This window comes from Salvia miltiorrhiza, chromosome 4 (assembly GCF_028751815.1).
Source record: "Salvia miltiorrhiza cultivar Shanhuang (shh) chromosome 4, IMPLAD_Smil_shh, whole genome shotgun sequence".
Taxonomy (NCBI): Eukaryota; Viridiplantae; Streptophyta; class Magnoliopsida; order Lamiales; family Lamiaceae; genus Salvia; species Salvia miltiorrhiza.
Window position 1 is genome coordinate 34073661 of NC_080390.1, and position 13905 is coordinate 34087565.

General features: G+C 35.9%; 1 protein-coding gene and 1 long non-coding RNA gene across 2 annotated transcripts; both read right to left on the bottom strand.

The window, feature by feature from the left end:
- Nucleotides 1–352: 352 nt before the first annotated feature.
- On the bottom strand, nucleotides 353–1801 carry LOC131023335 (uncharacterized). The gene is made up of 2 exons (XM_057952879.1): nucleotides 742–1801; nucleotides 353–414 (listed from the first exon to the last, which is right to left on the bottom strand). The coding sequence occupies exons 1-2, from the start codon at nucleotides 1799–1801 to the stop codon at nucleotides 353–355; spliced, it is 1122 nt and encodes a 373-aa protein (XP_057808862.1).
- A 9476-nt stretch (nucleotides 1802–11277) lies between these two features.
- Nucleotides 11278–12958, bottom strand: LOC131021272 (uncharacterized). Its single transcript, XR_009100910.1, has 2 exons — nucleotides 12511–12958; nucleotides 11278–12052 (listed from the first exon to the last, which is right to left on the bottom strand). It is a non-coding gene; the product is annotated as an uncharacterized LOC131021272 (long non-coding RNA).
- Nucleotides 12959–13905: the final 947 nt, after the last annotated feature.

Below are 13905 nucleotides of genomic sequence, written 5' to 3' on the forward strand. Positions count from 1 at the left end.
AATACTTAATCATGGAGATAAATCACATATGATCACTTTAAATAATATGAAATGCATAAAGATTTGAATACATGAATTTTTCAAAAGATTTTGTAAATCATTTTGTTGGCATTAAAAATAAATTCATTTTATTTCCCGGCATAAATTAGTTAATCTAAGCTTAAAATAAATTCTAAACTTAATATAAATGGGCGGGGCGTTACATCCCTCCCTCCTTATAAAAATTTCGTCCTCGAAATTGCATATATGGGTCATCTAGTTTAGATACTAGACTTTCATTCCACTCAACTCTTATGCGGCACTAAATCATATACGGCCTTAGCTTTCTAATAGTGCGACATTGTTTAGCATACTAGAAAATTTTCCTCAAAATCTGGTACGTCGTTATGTCGTGGAAGGTTGTCTCGTCCTTTCCTGAAGATTGAAGAGGGATCATTCTCTTGTTAAAAAGTATCGTGGCGCTGACTTGAGTAAGTCAACCAATTCGAGGATTGCATCAAATTCTATCATAGGAATAACATGTAAGTATGTCTAAATGTTTCAGCGCCTATATCGAGCTCTGAGTTCGCGGTGACGTCCTTAGTAGCAGTCTTTCATCGTCAGTTGTACTAATTTCTAACGTTGTTATGGACGATTGTGGCGTCAATTCTAATATCTTACAAGCAGCATATGAAATGAAAGAATAGGATACTCCAGTATTGAATAGAGCTATAATTGACATGTCGACAACATTAATCGTACCTGCCACGTTTCCGTGATCTCCTGCTGCTTGGTGTTGGTTAATGGCATAGGCCCTAGCGTATTGTGGTTGCCCCTGATTTCCTCTAGGACCTTGGTTTTGTCGGTGTTGGTTCCCGGGATTTTGTTGTTGGGGTGCTCCACTTCCCTTCTTTGGGCAATTCGAGACATAATGCCCGGCCTCTCCGCAGTTATAGCAGACGTTCATTCCTTTCAGACATTCTCCCGGATGGAGTTTTTGACATTTTGGGCAAGGAGTTTGAACCATTGCTTGAGGTTGTGGATTCTGATGTTGGTTCCGATTTTGATTCGCCACCCATGGTTTCTTCCCATTTCCAATGTTTCCACCAGTTCCTTCATTCCATTTTCGCTTTCCCTTACTACCATCTTGAGATGGTACAAATCCAGACTGTTCGGGGGATTTTCCTTTTTCCCTTGGCAACAATGACTCAATAGTGAGGGCTCTGCTCAATGTCTGCGCGTATGTGAGACCCCCTTGACTTGCTAGGGAAATCGCTATCTCGTGACGCAGTCCGTTTCTGAACTTCTCTGCGCGTGTCTCATCACTGTCCACCAACGTCGGAGCATATCTTGATAGCTGATTGAAGGCCCTGTCGTACTCAGTCACAGTTCCCGTTTTCTGTCTCAGATTCCAAAACTCATTCTGTTTCTTCTGTCGGTAACATCCTGGTATATATTTCTCATACAATTCAGCCTTGAATTCTTCCCATGTGAAATTCTCCCACTGTTCGTCAGTCATAGTCCGCCTTACTGACTCCCACCAAAAGTCAGCTTCGTCCACCAACTGATAAGTTGCACATGCCACTTTCTCCTCAGCATCACAACGGATGTAGTTGAAGATCCGTTCTATTGCCCTAACCCATTTCTCGGCATCCGCAGGTTCGCCCAATCCATCAAACGTTGGAGGTTTTTCCTTGCGAAACTTTTCCTCGGCTGTGCGATTTGGTGCTACTTGTGGAATAGGCTCTTCGGGTACAAATCCCCTACCGCGCCCACGGCCACGTCCGCGCCCTCTACCACGCCCTCTTGGTGCACCTTCCATTCTGATTGACGGACGAGAATCAACAGAAGAAAAGACCCATTCGGCATACATACATACATATATAGATATACATGAGATATATCACTTCTATGGTGTAACCATGTGAAAGACTAGTTCTATGTGGAAACTAATCTAAACTTAAATGGAATAACTTAAGTGAAACCTTAATCTCATGACATTTCTTCTACGTTATAACATATCTATGTTAAACGTTGCTATCTTATCATTTCTTACTTAAATCGATCAAGCGGAGCTTTCACGACTAACATTTCTAAAGTATCCTTGGGTAGTACTCAAACGGTTTGTAAGAGACTCATCATTCATATCGTACAGGCAGTGGACCTAACACGATAACAGAAAACTTTTCATTCATTTAATCATTTGTTTCTTTTGAAACTTTTAAACATATGGACAATAAATGCCCCTTTGATAAAATTTTTCTTAAGCCGGAAAGATTAATGGAATCTGACTCGACCATAAATTCATTGATTCGTTAAGGGCTCGGGTAGTCCCAAACACGACATACATACATACATTGGTTATATGAGTTAAAGGCTCAAAATAACAATATGAAAGGGATAAGCAATTCATATAACATCATCCATTGAAAGCGCGCACTTCTTAAAAACTTTGAAAGGATTTAAAATCATTGAAATTTTTAAGTCGTACCTTTTGTTGCGACAGTGTGACGGCGAGCTGAGGGTCAACAAAATTTTCTTAGAAGCCTAGAGGTACTATTCTAGACTCGACATTAGGAGCTTACGGTTATCAGAGACATGAAAGAAAACTTATGCTCTGATACCATTCTGTCACACCCCAATTCTTGAACGAATAAAATATAATCGAGGTGCGACTAAAATCATAGAAATAAATAAGGAAAGAACCTTGTGGGATTCAAATAATGGGATAAAAGTCGGGGAACAGCCTTTGAGTGAAGAAAGACAAAAATCAAGTGATATTAATCAATCAACAACATTCTAAGCCTTAGGATCACAAGTTCGGTTTCATGCTTCCGATAACCAATGTTAATAACATAGAGCTAGAAGTTGAGAATTTAAACTCGATAAGAAACATAATTCAGAATTTAACATAAAAGTCTTAAGTTGGAGAAACAAAAGACAAATAAGAGCTAGTGCAACAGCGGAAGACAAAATACGGAGTTGAACTCTAGCCTCAGCTCTGCCCCGTCAGCACCGACCAATCAACCTGAAAACATTTGAAAGTAATTTTGGGCTAAGTACTAATGTACTTAGTGGGCTAGCATTTTTATAAACATTTCATAATCATAAGAGCAGTTTATCCAATTATACTTGACATGACTTAGAAGGTTTTAAATTGAAATAACTTCTAAGCATGTTAAAACATTTTATTATATTGCGCGCAATTGTCACACTCCCTTTCCGTTACTCGCCGTGATCCCGGACCTTTTAGCCACCGACGGATCCATTACTCCTGCTTTACTTGAACTGAGGGCGTAACCCAGTCAAGTTCCCATTTGGGACCCAATGCTCCGGAACACATCCCGTCGAGCACCCTTATAACGCCTCATACATGATTAGTGCCCGATGGAGATCAACCCACCAGATCAGCTAATAGGTGTACACAATTCTCAAATAACGTGTTAGGTCAAGAGAGAACCTCGATCGATTCATTGTTGCGAGCCTTAAACAGAGCAGAGTGCACAAAATATTTTATCGGATAAACAGTTTTTATTTCATTGAAACATTTAAGCTCAATAGCTAAACCATACATTTGGTAAATAAGCCCACCTGAATAGGCAAAGCCTGTCGTTTATTCTTAACTCTGAATTGGTATAGCAGTGCTAGTCCTCACGATCCACAAAGCCTACAAGAAATCTATAATCTTAATAGGTCTCCCGAATCTAATCTTAAGTCATAGTGAAGTGCTTATCATCCTATGATTCACTTAGCCGGGTTTTCATATTTTAATAATTAAATATTTAAGAAAATAAATTCTTGAGTCAAGGACACCAACAATATCCTTATTCGATTTTTAATAATAAAACCAATTTAATCATAAATGATTCTATGTAAAATGTTTGATGCAAAAATTAATTCATGCTTTAACTCACATAATTAAATAAATATATTTAACATATGCACATAATAAGAAAATACTATTATGCAAACTTTTTCAAAAATAATTAATTTAAACCCAAATTAAAGAATTAAATTGATAAATCAATTAAAGAAGTCTAACAATTAAATGGAAGCCCATGTTTTTGTTTTAAAATTCGCAGCCCAAAAATAAAAAAAATGGCAGCCCAAGTTTAAATAAAATGAGTCCCAACCATTTAATTAAACACTGGCCCAACTGAAAGAAAAATCGGCCCAACAGAAAAACTAAAGTCGGCCCAAGGCTCAAGCCCAACTTCCAAACCCTTTCTTCTTCACTTTAAACACAACTCACGCACACACACCTCACACACACACGCACGGCGCAGCAGCAGCTGCTGCGCTTCCCTCTTCCTCTCCGGCTTCCATAGCCGCCGCCGGCCACGCCGCCGTCCCCTGACTCCCCTCTCCCCCATCTCTCGCCTCTCACACACAGACGCACGCACCCAGCGTCGCCAGCAGCCCCGCTCAGCCCTCTCTCCCTCTTCTCTCTCAACTGGCGGCAGCAGGCGCAGCCGCCGCGGAGCGCCGCCGCCTCCGGCGTCCTCGTGGCAGATCCGCCGTCGCCTCCTTCTGAAAATCCAGCGGACGACGGCAGCGGCTTCACGCCACCACCACCGGCGTCCTAGCCCCCAACTCTATCTCTCTCCCTCTCCAACTTCGGTCGGGCAGCAGCAGAAGAAGCGGACTGCCGCCGCACCCTCCACCTCCCTTTCGATCTCCGGCGAACGCGCCTCCGCGTCGCCTCCAGTCGATGAAGGACGCCGCCTTCACCGGCTCCCTCACAACCCTGCCGTCGCCTCACTCCGAAGTCCGACGGCCGCAGCAGTTAGCCGAGCTAACCACCGTCACCCCCTTAGCTCCTGCCTCCCTCTCTCTCTTCGTCCTCGGTCCTACAGCAGCGGGCAGAGCCGCCGTGCCGCGGCCTCCCTCTGTCTCGCATCTCTCTCACGATCCAGCCCAACACACACACAACACCAGTTCATATAAATTCTTCATTTCTATATCTTTTAATCTTTTCATCTATGTTACCAAATGTAAGAACAATATTCAGTATCTCTTTGTTTTATCTACAGTTGGTTTTATTCGTACTATGATGTTGAGCATGAATGAATAAGTAGAGGAATTGAAAGGTGAAACCTTTTTGTATGAATTCTGTTCGGTGGTTTCTGTAAAAATGGCAGATATTTGATGGTTTTCTCTGCATATGAAAGAAATCTGCTGATATTAGAAAATGAATGAGAAGATTGAGGCTTGAATAAACAAGAAGAATTCTTTACCGTAGAAGTTGTGTTGTTGTGGTAAGAAGAGAAGATGAATGAGGAGGATATTTTATAGGAGAATTGAAGCATGCGTGAAGGATTGAAAAGAGGGAGGTGAGCATTGAAAAATTTACCCAAAATCCCTGAGATTAGGGGATTTTGTATGACTTGTAGGAGTGGGCGCATGGGGTGAGCTGCGTAGCTGTTGTTGTTGCTGTTGTACTTGGGTTGGGAGTATTGGCATAAAGAGAAATGGGGTTGGGCTTGGCTATGGATTAAATGCTAAATAAATATATCAACTAACCTTAGCTAAAAGGCCCAAATAAAAAAAAATAACTATCAAGCCCAACACAATTAAATAGTTAAAATCCAACATAAACTTAAATTAAATCATGTACACATAAATACTTAATCATGGAGATAAATCACATATGATCACTTTAAATAATATGAAATGCATAAAGATTTGAATACATGAATTTTTCAAAAGATTTTGTAAATCATTTTGTTGGCATTAAAAATAAATTCATTTTATTTCCCGGCATAAATTAGTTAATCTAAGCTTAAAATAAATTCTAAACTTAATATAAATGGGCGGGGCGTTACAGACCCACCACATTTAATATGCAAATTTCACCCTTTGTTCTTCGCCAAGCTCATCACGGAAATGCCATCTCCGCCCACCTCACCGCCTTTTGATGACTCGAAGGCGGCGGTAGGGGAAAACCATAGGAGAAAACAAATGCAGTCTAAATCCTAGGGCTCAACTGCATTCTCCAGCTCCTCAAACGGCCTCTTTTCAGTCTCGAGATTGGACACAACAGAGGAGTTCTCAGTGCTCAACATAGTTTCCTACGACATGTTAACAATTTTCTTCTTATTATTGAACTTGTCGCCATTGTCAATCCACCACAAGGAAGACTCACTACAAAGTTCAAAGTCATAGATTATATACCTAATTCCAGTTAGATATATATTTGCATATGATTTTAATTAAAACAAAACAAGAGTTTGCACGCAAGAGGAGGTGAACAAGGCGATGGAGACAGCAAAAGTTGCACAGAAATCGTGGGCGAAGACATCGCTGTGGAAGCACGCGGAGCTCCTCCATAGAGCCGTCGCGATCCTGAAAGAGCACAAAGCCCTATCGTAGAAGCTTTGGTAAAGAAAATCATAAAGCCAACAAAAGACTTTGTCACTGAGGTTGTGAGGTCTGGAGATCTGAGTTCTTACTCTTTCGAGGAAAGGATGAGGGTGTTGGGGTAGGGCACGTTCCTCGTGTCCGACAGCTTCCGCGACAATGGGAGAATTAAGTATTGCCTCACATCCAAGGCCACCTCTTTTATAAGTTCATTACCATATACTCCCTCCGTCCCGACTATCTTGAGACTTTTTTTTAGCGCATAAATTAAGAAAGTGGTGTTTTGTGTGTAGATGAAAAAGTGAAAAGGTAAATAAAGGGTAAATTTTTGTCAAATAAGGAATGTCTCAAGATAAGTGGGACGTTCAAAGAGAAAAGTGTCTCAAGATAGGTGCGATGGAGGGAGTATTATTTGGGGCACTATTTATAATGTGTAGTTTGCTTTGTTCAACATATCCCGCTCGACGTTGTTCTAGCGATTCCTCCTTTTAATTATCCAGAAAACTTTGTTGTGTCGAAGATCGCGCCTACGCTAGTCCACAACGGCGCATAAGGCGGCGAGGTGGGCTGAGATGGCATTTTCGTGGCAAGCTTAGCGAAAAACAAAGGGTGAAATTTGCATATTAAATGTGATGGGTCCCATTAAATATGTAATAAAAAATTGAAAAGAACCAACACCGTTACCTCCACATATGTAATAAAAAATTGAAAAGAACTAACAGTGTGTAACAATGTTTGGGGGGGGGGAAGGTGTTTAATTGCATCAAAATTGGGACATCAAGGGGCTAATTGATCTAATGTTGAGTATAAGGGGCCATATACGCCATAGGGGTGTCCATGTTAGGGGCTTAATTACTACTTTTCTCTTTATTTGTTTATTTGAAGGGAGGGGGATAATTAGGTTTAAATTTTAGACCTCTCTATTTATGTAAAAGATACGCACTATTTGAATGTCTACAATTTATTATTATTATTGAATTTGTTAAAAAGTAACAACCTGGAACAAATAATTTACTTTGACTGGCAATATACTGTAAATTTTCTCAATTATATGTGTTAGGATCCAGTCACCAAGAATATTCAAACTTAATCAAGAAACGAAAAACACTAAAGAAATAGAAAAACAACGCACAAAGATTTTACGTGGTTTGATTATAAAACCTACGTCACAGAAAGGGAAAATATGAATGTATTTATCTCGATGGAAATTACAACAACACATCTACTAAATAGAAAAGAACTCGTAGCTCTCAAGCCAAGAACACTGAACCGCTCTTCTTTGTAATCTAAATATGGTACACAAATTTCTCTCTACAAATTCACCCCATCCACTTATATTTATAGTCGTAAAAAAATAAACTTGATGAAGAATGATCAACACTGTAGACTAACTTTCAAGAATGTAATTAACTAATAGAATAATCGATGCACTAATAGATCCACTAGGTGATCAATTAACCCTAAGCTAACCACCTTAGTTAGGTGATAATCTTCTTTCAGCTAACGACCTTCGTCAATTGACACTTTCCACTAGGTGATCCACAAATTTCTCTCTACAAATTCACCCCATCCACTTATATTTATAGTCGTAAAAAATAAACTTGATCAAGAATAATCAACACTGTAGACTAACTTTCAAGAAGGTAATTAACTAATAGAATAACCGATGCACTAATAGATCCACTAGGTGATCAATTAACCCTAAGCTAACCACCTTAGTTAGGTGATAATCTTCTTTCAGCTAACGACCTTCGTCAATTGACACTTTCCAACTAACCCTTCAGTGGACAATTTTTAGCCAACTCTCAGCTGACAAACCTTAGCCTACTGATGACATTCTCAGTTTAAAAAATCAAGTAGAAATTATGTATGATGCATGCATGTTTCCTCAATAATCTCTATTTTGACTATCAAGTAGAAATTATGTATGATGCATGCATGTTTCCTCAATAATCTCTATTTTGACTACTTTATCATCCATACTTACCTTTTTCCTTCTATAACGAAAAATAGCACCTCTCATTAAGAGTGGTAACACCGATCAACTTAAGACAATACTTAAACTTTAAATAGGAAGAATCTTGTTTAAAATGTCTCTAACACATTCTTTTTAGTTGAGACTTTTACCACTTGAACTGTTTCATTTTCAACAATGTCTCTAACAAAATCCAATTCGACATCTATATGTTTTGATATTTCATGGAAGACTTGATGCTTTACTAAATGAATGACACTTTGATTATCAAAGAGTATGGTCACAATCTTCTGTGGAAGATCAAACTCTTGCAAAATACTCCATTCGTCATGCTTCACTTTACCTGCATTCTTTTTTAGGCTGTCCTATCTGACTTGGCCTAATTCATTTTTGACAAAAATAAGAACCAATAATTTACACAAACAAGTGAGCCATAACACTTTATACACAATAAACATTTCCTCCTAAATAACCGTTGCAAAAAGAATTAGGTTAAGTGAGGAAAGACAAATGGAGTACCTTCTAACCAAATTCCCTTATTCACATCTTCAATAATAGCCATGTATTCAGTCTCTGTAGTTGAAAGAGCCACTACAACAGATTGCAACATGACCTCTAACTTACAGTTGTTCCAAACAAAGTAAACACATAACTAGTTATGAATTTCCTTGTATCAATATTAGATGCATAATTTGAATTAACATATCCAAAAAAAGTCTTTTCGTGAGTCACAAACTTCTTTTCAAACACATTATATCATGATCTATAGCAGTCTTGCTATATACTCCCTCCGTCCCACTCCAATAGGCTCACTTCTTTTGGGCACGAAGATTAAGAAAACTTAATTTTTAGTAGAAAAGTGGTGTGATCCACACCAATTAAGTACACTTTTTTTTTTACTTAAAATGGAAAATGAGCATATTGGAGTGAGACAGAGGGAGTATATCTCAAGATATATTTAAAAGCTTTCCAATGAACTTTGCCTAAATTTGTCATAAACCTACTAGAAACATTTATAGAACGTGTTAAATCAGGTCTAGTGCAGATCTCACTGTATATAATGCTTCTCACAACATCTACATATGGAATTCTGCAGATATCTCTCTTTTTTTCTTTAGTACTAGGCTTTTGAGCTTTATGCAATTTGATATGTTGAGCCAATGGAACACTCACTCCTCTTATTTCATTCATATTGAAATTTGTTCAAACCTTAGTGATGTAATCAATCTACAAAATTTGAACCTAGACCAAATTATTTATTCATAAAAATGATTGACTTATTCATAACAGTTATTAATTTATTCGCGCGTGTTCACACCTCATTATTAATTATCAACACATTTAACATTCTCAACGGAAACACCTCTCTCTCTCTCTCTCTCTCTCTTTCTATATATATATATATAGGGAGAGGCTCCTGTGAGAACTCAAATATTTTGTAAGAACTAGGAACCAATCACAGTCCTTCATTTTCGCAATCCAACGGCTGGGATATGATTTAAGAAATCCCACAACTTTTCGGCACTTAAGGGCTGATTTGTCTTTTATTATTTTATCATAACCGATCTCTTCCACTAAATAAGCAAAAACGTATCTCCTAATTATGGTATCTAATATTTTAATCATATCATCCCATATCCACTAACCCACAACTGATCTTTTTAATCAAAATATGTATTTTTTGATTTCGTGTCCAATTGAATAAAGCTTCATCATGTTCATGTTTCTTGGACTCCATATACATAATCAAAATTTGTCATGTTATGATAGAGTTTAAGTATCTGCATATTTTTTATTTGTTCATGGAAAAATGTTCATATTTTACTATTGTTAACAACATGAATTATGTATCTTTTCATTTTACAGATTATTCATATTTTACTAACAAGAGTATTCATATAAATTTACCTTTCTTATTATCCAAACCACATAATTCATACCAACAACATACCAAAATACCAAAAAGATTACAATTTTATTTTGTTCATGACCCACACTATATATATCCCAAAATTATTGGTACCACACACCTAAAAAAATGAGAAAAAGACAATTCTCATTATTCACGTTTTTTCAAATATTGTTCATGAGTTATGTTAATTGTTACTGGCGTTGATTTTTTTTTTTCTTTCAATTTTTTAGTTTGTTGTGGTATGTGGTTCATCGTGGATGTTGTTTTTCTGAACTCGTTGTTATTGTTTAAAGCATTTACTGTATGTTATAAATCATATGTTTTTAGGAAAAGAAATGCTAAGTTGAGATGAAATATTGTTCATTGATTTTTTTTGGAATTATTCATGAATCATACCAGATTATTCATTAATCATCGACCAACTAATTTAGAAAAATCACTCGAAATTCAAGATAAACAACCTAAAAAATTGTGGAGTTCATCAAACTTTTGAATTTGTTCTTGAATCCCACATGAACTTTTTTTTTCTCGATTAAGAAAACTAAGACATACTGTAGTTGTCGAATACTAATAGGAATTGTCAAGTACATGCTTTTATATTAAATTATATCTACAACCTTTCGTCCAAGTTTTTAGAGATTTCCCATATAATTTTAACGAATCATATGCCATGCACTTCACTCAAGTAGTATTTGTTGAATTTTAATACACTTGTCCACCTTCGCATATACAATATACACTTGCATATTTATGTTTATGCACATGTTAATGGTCATGTATTCACTTGTTCATGTTCGCATATACACTATTCATATAGTGTGATCACCACACATTTGTTCATGTTCTTTTGTGCTATTCATGTTTGAATATATTCTATTCACAAACTCTGATACATTGTTCATGTTCGCTAGTGGCATAAATGAACATATACTGTTCATAATGTCTCACAAGTAATGAACATATACCAAATCTAATGAATAATAAGCATTAGGCTACATTTTGAACAAAAACAACAATACAATGAATAAGATTCTCAAATCCAATAAACATATCACTAGTTACATGAATGAATATCCCACATCTACTGAATATATCCTAAATGTAACGAACAATAAGCATTAAATTACACTTTGAACAAAAACAACAATACCGTGAATATCCCAACAACGACAATGACAATGATACCAACAACGACCCATCCTTGTACGCAACAATTTTTTTCTTCAAGTCGTCGGAAAGCAACGGGAAAAAATAACAACAAATACATTATTGAAAATCCCAAAGTAAAACATAGATGTTCATAAATTATCGTTGCTTCAACGGAAGTCGCCGAAAAATCAATGATTGTTCAGCCGTATCAGGTTTGGATGAGTGCATTCTCTTCGTGCCAACTGTTCACGATAATGGAAATGAATATATATGTTGAACAATTTAAGGTAATGAACAATAACAATGAAACTCATGAACAAGCACAACAATATCGTGAATATTACACTAAACTTGTGAACAAGCACAACAATACAGTTAATGAACAATTTCAGTTAATGAATAATAACTGGTGAACAAGAGCAACAATATTGTGAATATTACTAAATTTAATGAACATTAGTACATCATTCTTACCTGCCTCACGCTTGACTTTCCTAGCGATATAATTGTGCCTTATGAAGAACTCTTTGCCTCCACTTTGTGGCCGCAAATAATGTCAAGTTAGATCAAAAATAGATAATGAGCATACCTCATTTGTTCAAGTACTTAATTCATACCTCTCGCCTATGCTTCTATCAACTTATTTTGCAATATTATTTCCTTATTGGATGGTCTAGCTGTCACATGAACAATGAAACCCATATTATGAACAAGAAAAAATGCAATATATGAATGGAACAGAAAATATGTTCATAGATTGTAGACTATTCACCACTCTTCACTATCAAAGAACCACCGTCGGGAACCGCCGAAAAAAAAAAACATAAAAACTGAACGAAAATTAAAATATTTTCATATATTGTTGTATTTTCAAACAAAAAATTGTTGAAAGTTCAAAGTTCATACTTTTTTGTTCAAAGTACCACCAAGAAATCACTGTTCAACACAAAGAGATAAACAAAAAACCACTCACAACCACATACATTATATAAAACCCAAGAGATAAACAAACATTTGCATATATCATCGTTTATTCGCCAATAATCGCCGAAAAAGAACAATTGACGATTTGCAAAAAAAAATTATAGAAATTTCCGCCAGCAAAAGAAAGAAGTAAATTCAATCGGAAAATTACCTCTTCCGAGCCCAGCGTGAACAAGGTGAAAGGCGTCTTCTATTCGCCGCTTTTTGCGATTCCGGCGTGAACAAAGTTGAAGAACAAAGTTAAAAAAATGGTGGAGTAAGAGCTTGAATATTTATTGCTATGATAGGTAGAAAATGGCGGTGGAGATGAATAGATTGATGTTGATAGCTTATTTAGTGTAGGTGAATTTTTTTTATTCAAACAAATGGAGTCAACCCTATAATTAAGGGATTCATTTCTGATTTATCAAATTTAAGATGATTCATACCATAAGGACATTAAACATATTTTCCATTATTACCCTTGTTCATAAAAAACGCAGCACTAAAATTAAAGATTGTAAATTAATTAATCGCCTAATTTATAATCTAGGCCGTTGGATTAAGCTTAATCTATGGTCTAAGATAGTTCTTAGTTCTTACAAGATTATAGATTCTCACAGGAGTCCAACCCTATATATATATATATATATATATATATATATATATATATATATATATATATATAAGAGGGCTAAAATAAGTACATTTCTTAAGATATAAAATGAGAATCATTTTCAGCCCTTAGATCATCAAGATTTACGGTTGATTCATCATCCTGTTGGATGAATTCATGGTCTTGAGTTCGAATCCCAAAGGGTAGCAAAAATTTATTTTTCGCAATTAATATCTTTATATAGCGAATTCATATGTGTTCCACATAAATTCATACATTTTCCTAGTTCTTATTGCTTATTTTATATATAGGGGTATGTTCTAGTGATATTGCTATTTTTCGTGAGATCGTGAGACTAATGAATAAGATATATATAATGTTGAATAAAATATTTATAGTGTTGAATAACGATATTCAAAAAATTAGTAAATTTTATTTTTAATGAGAAATGAGAATAACGAATAAATCAATAAAATTTATGAATAAATTAATATAAATTGCGAATAGCATATCTAGTTATTATATTGAAAATCTCGATCCTTTCAAAATTCGAACAAAAAAAATCTATTTATTCGTAAAAATTATTGACGTGTTCACATATATTCTCAATTCTTAGCACATTTATTATTATGGAAGCTTTCTATATAGTATATATATAAAGACTAGTTGTGCATACCACACTCCAAAACATGGTTACCATAAATCAGGCGTCTTCTTTCAGAAGAAAATGGAACCCTTAAAAATTAAAATATTGGTATGAGGTGAAGTAATCATTCAAACAGAGAGAGATTTGCGATTGTAAGATTAAAGAATACATAATCTATGACTCATTTCTTCGGCTTTTGAAAACTCTGAAATGATAGTTCTATGCTGCAATAATAAAATATTGTATGATATATGCAGGCACGTTAGTGTATATATCTATCATTTAAAGAAGTTACTATGTAAGGT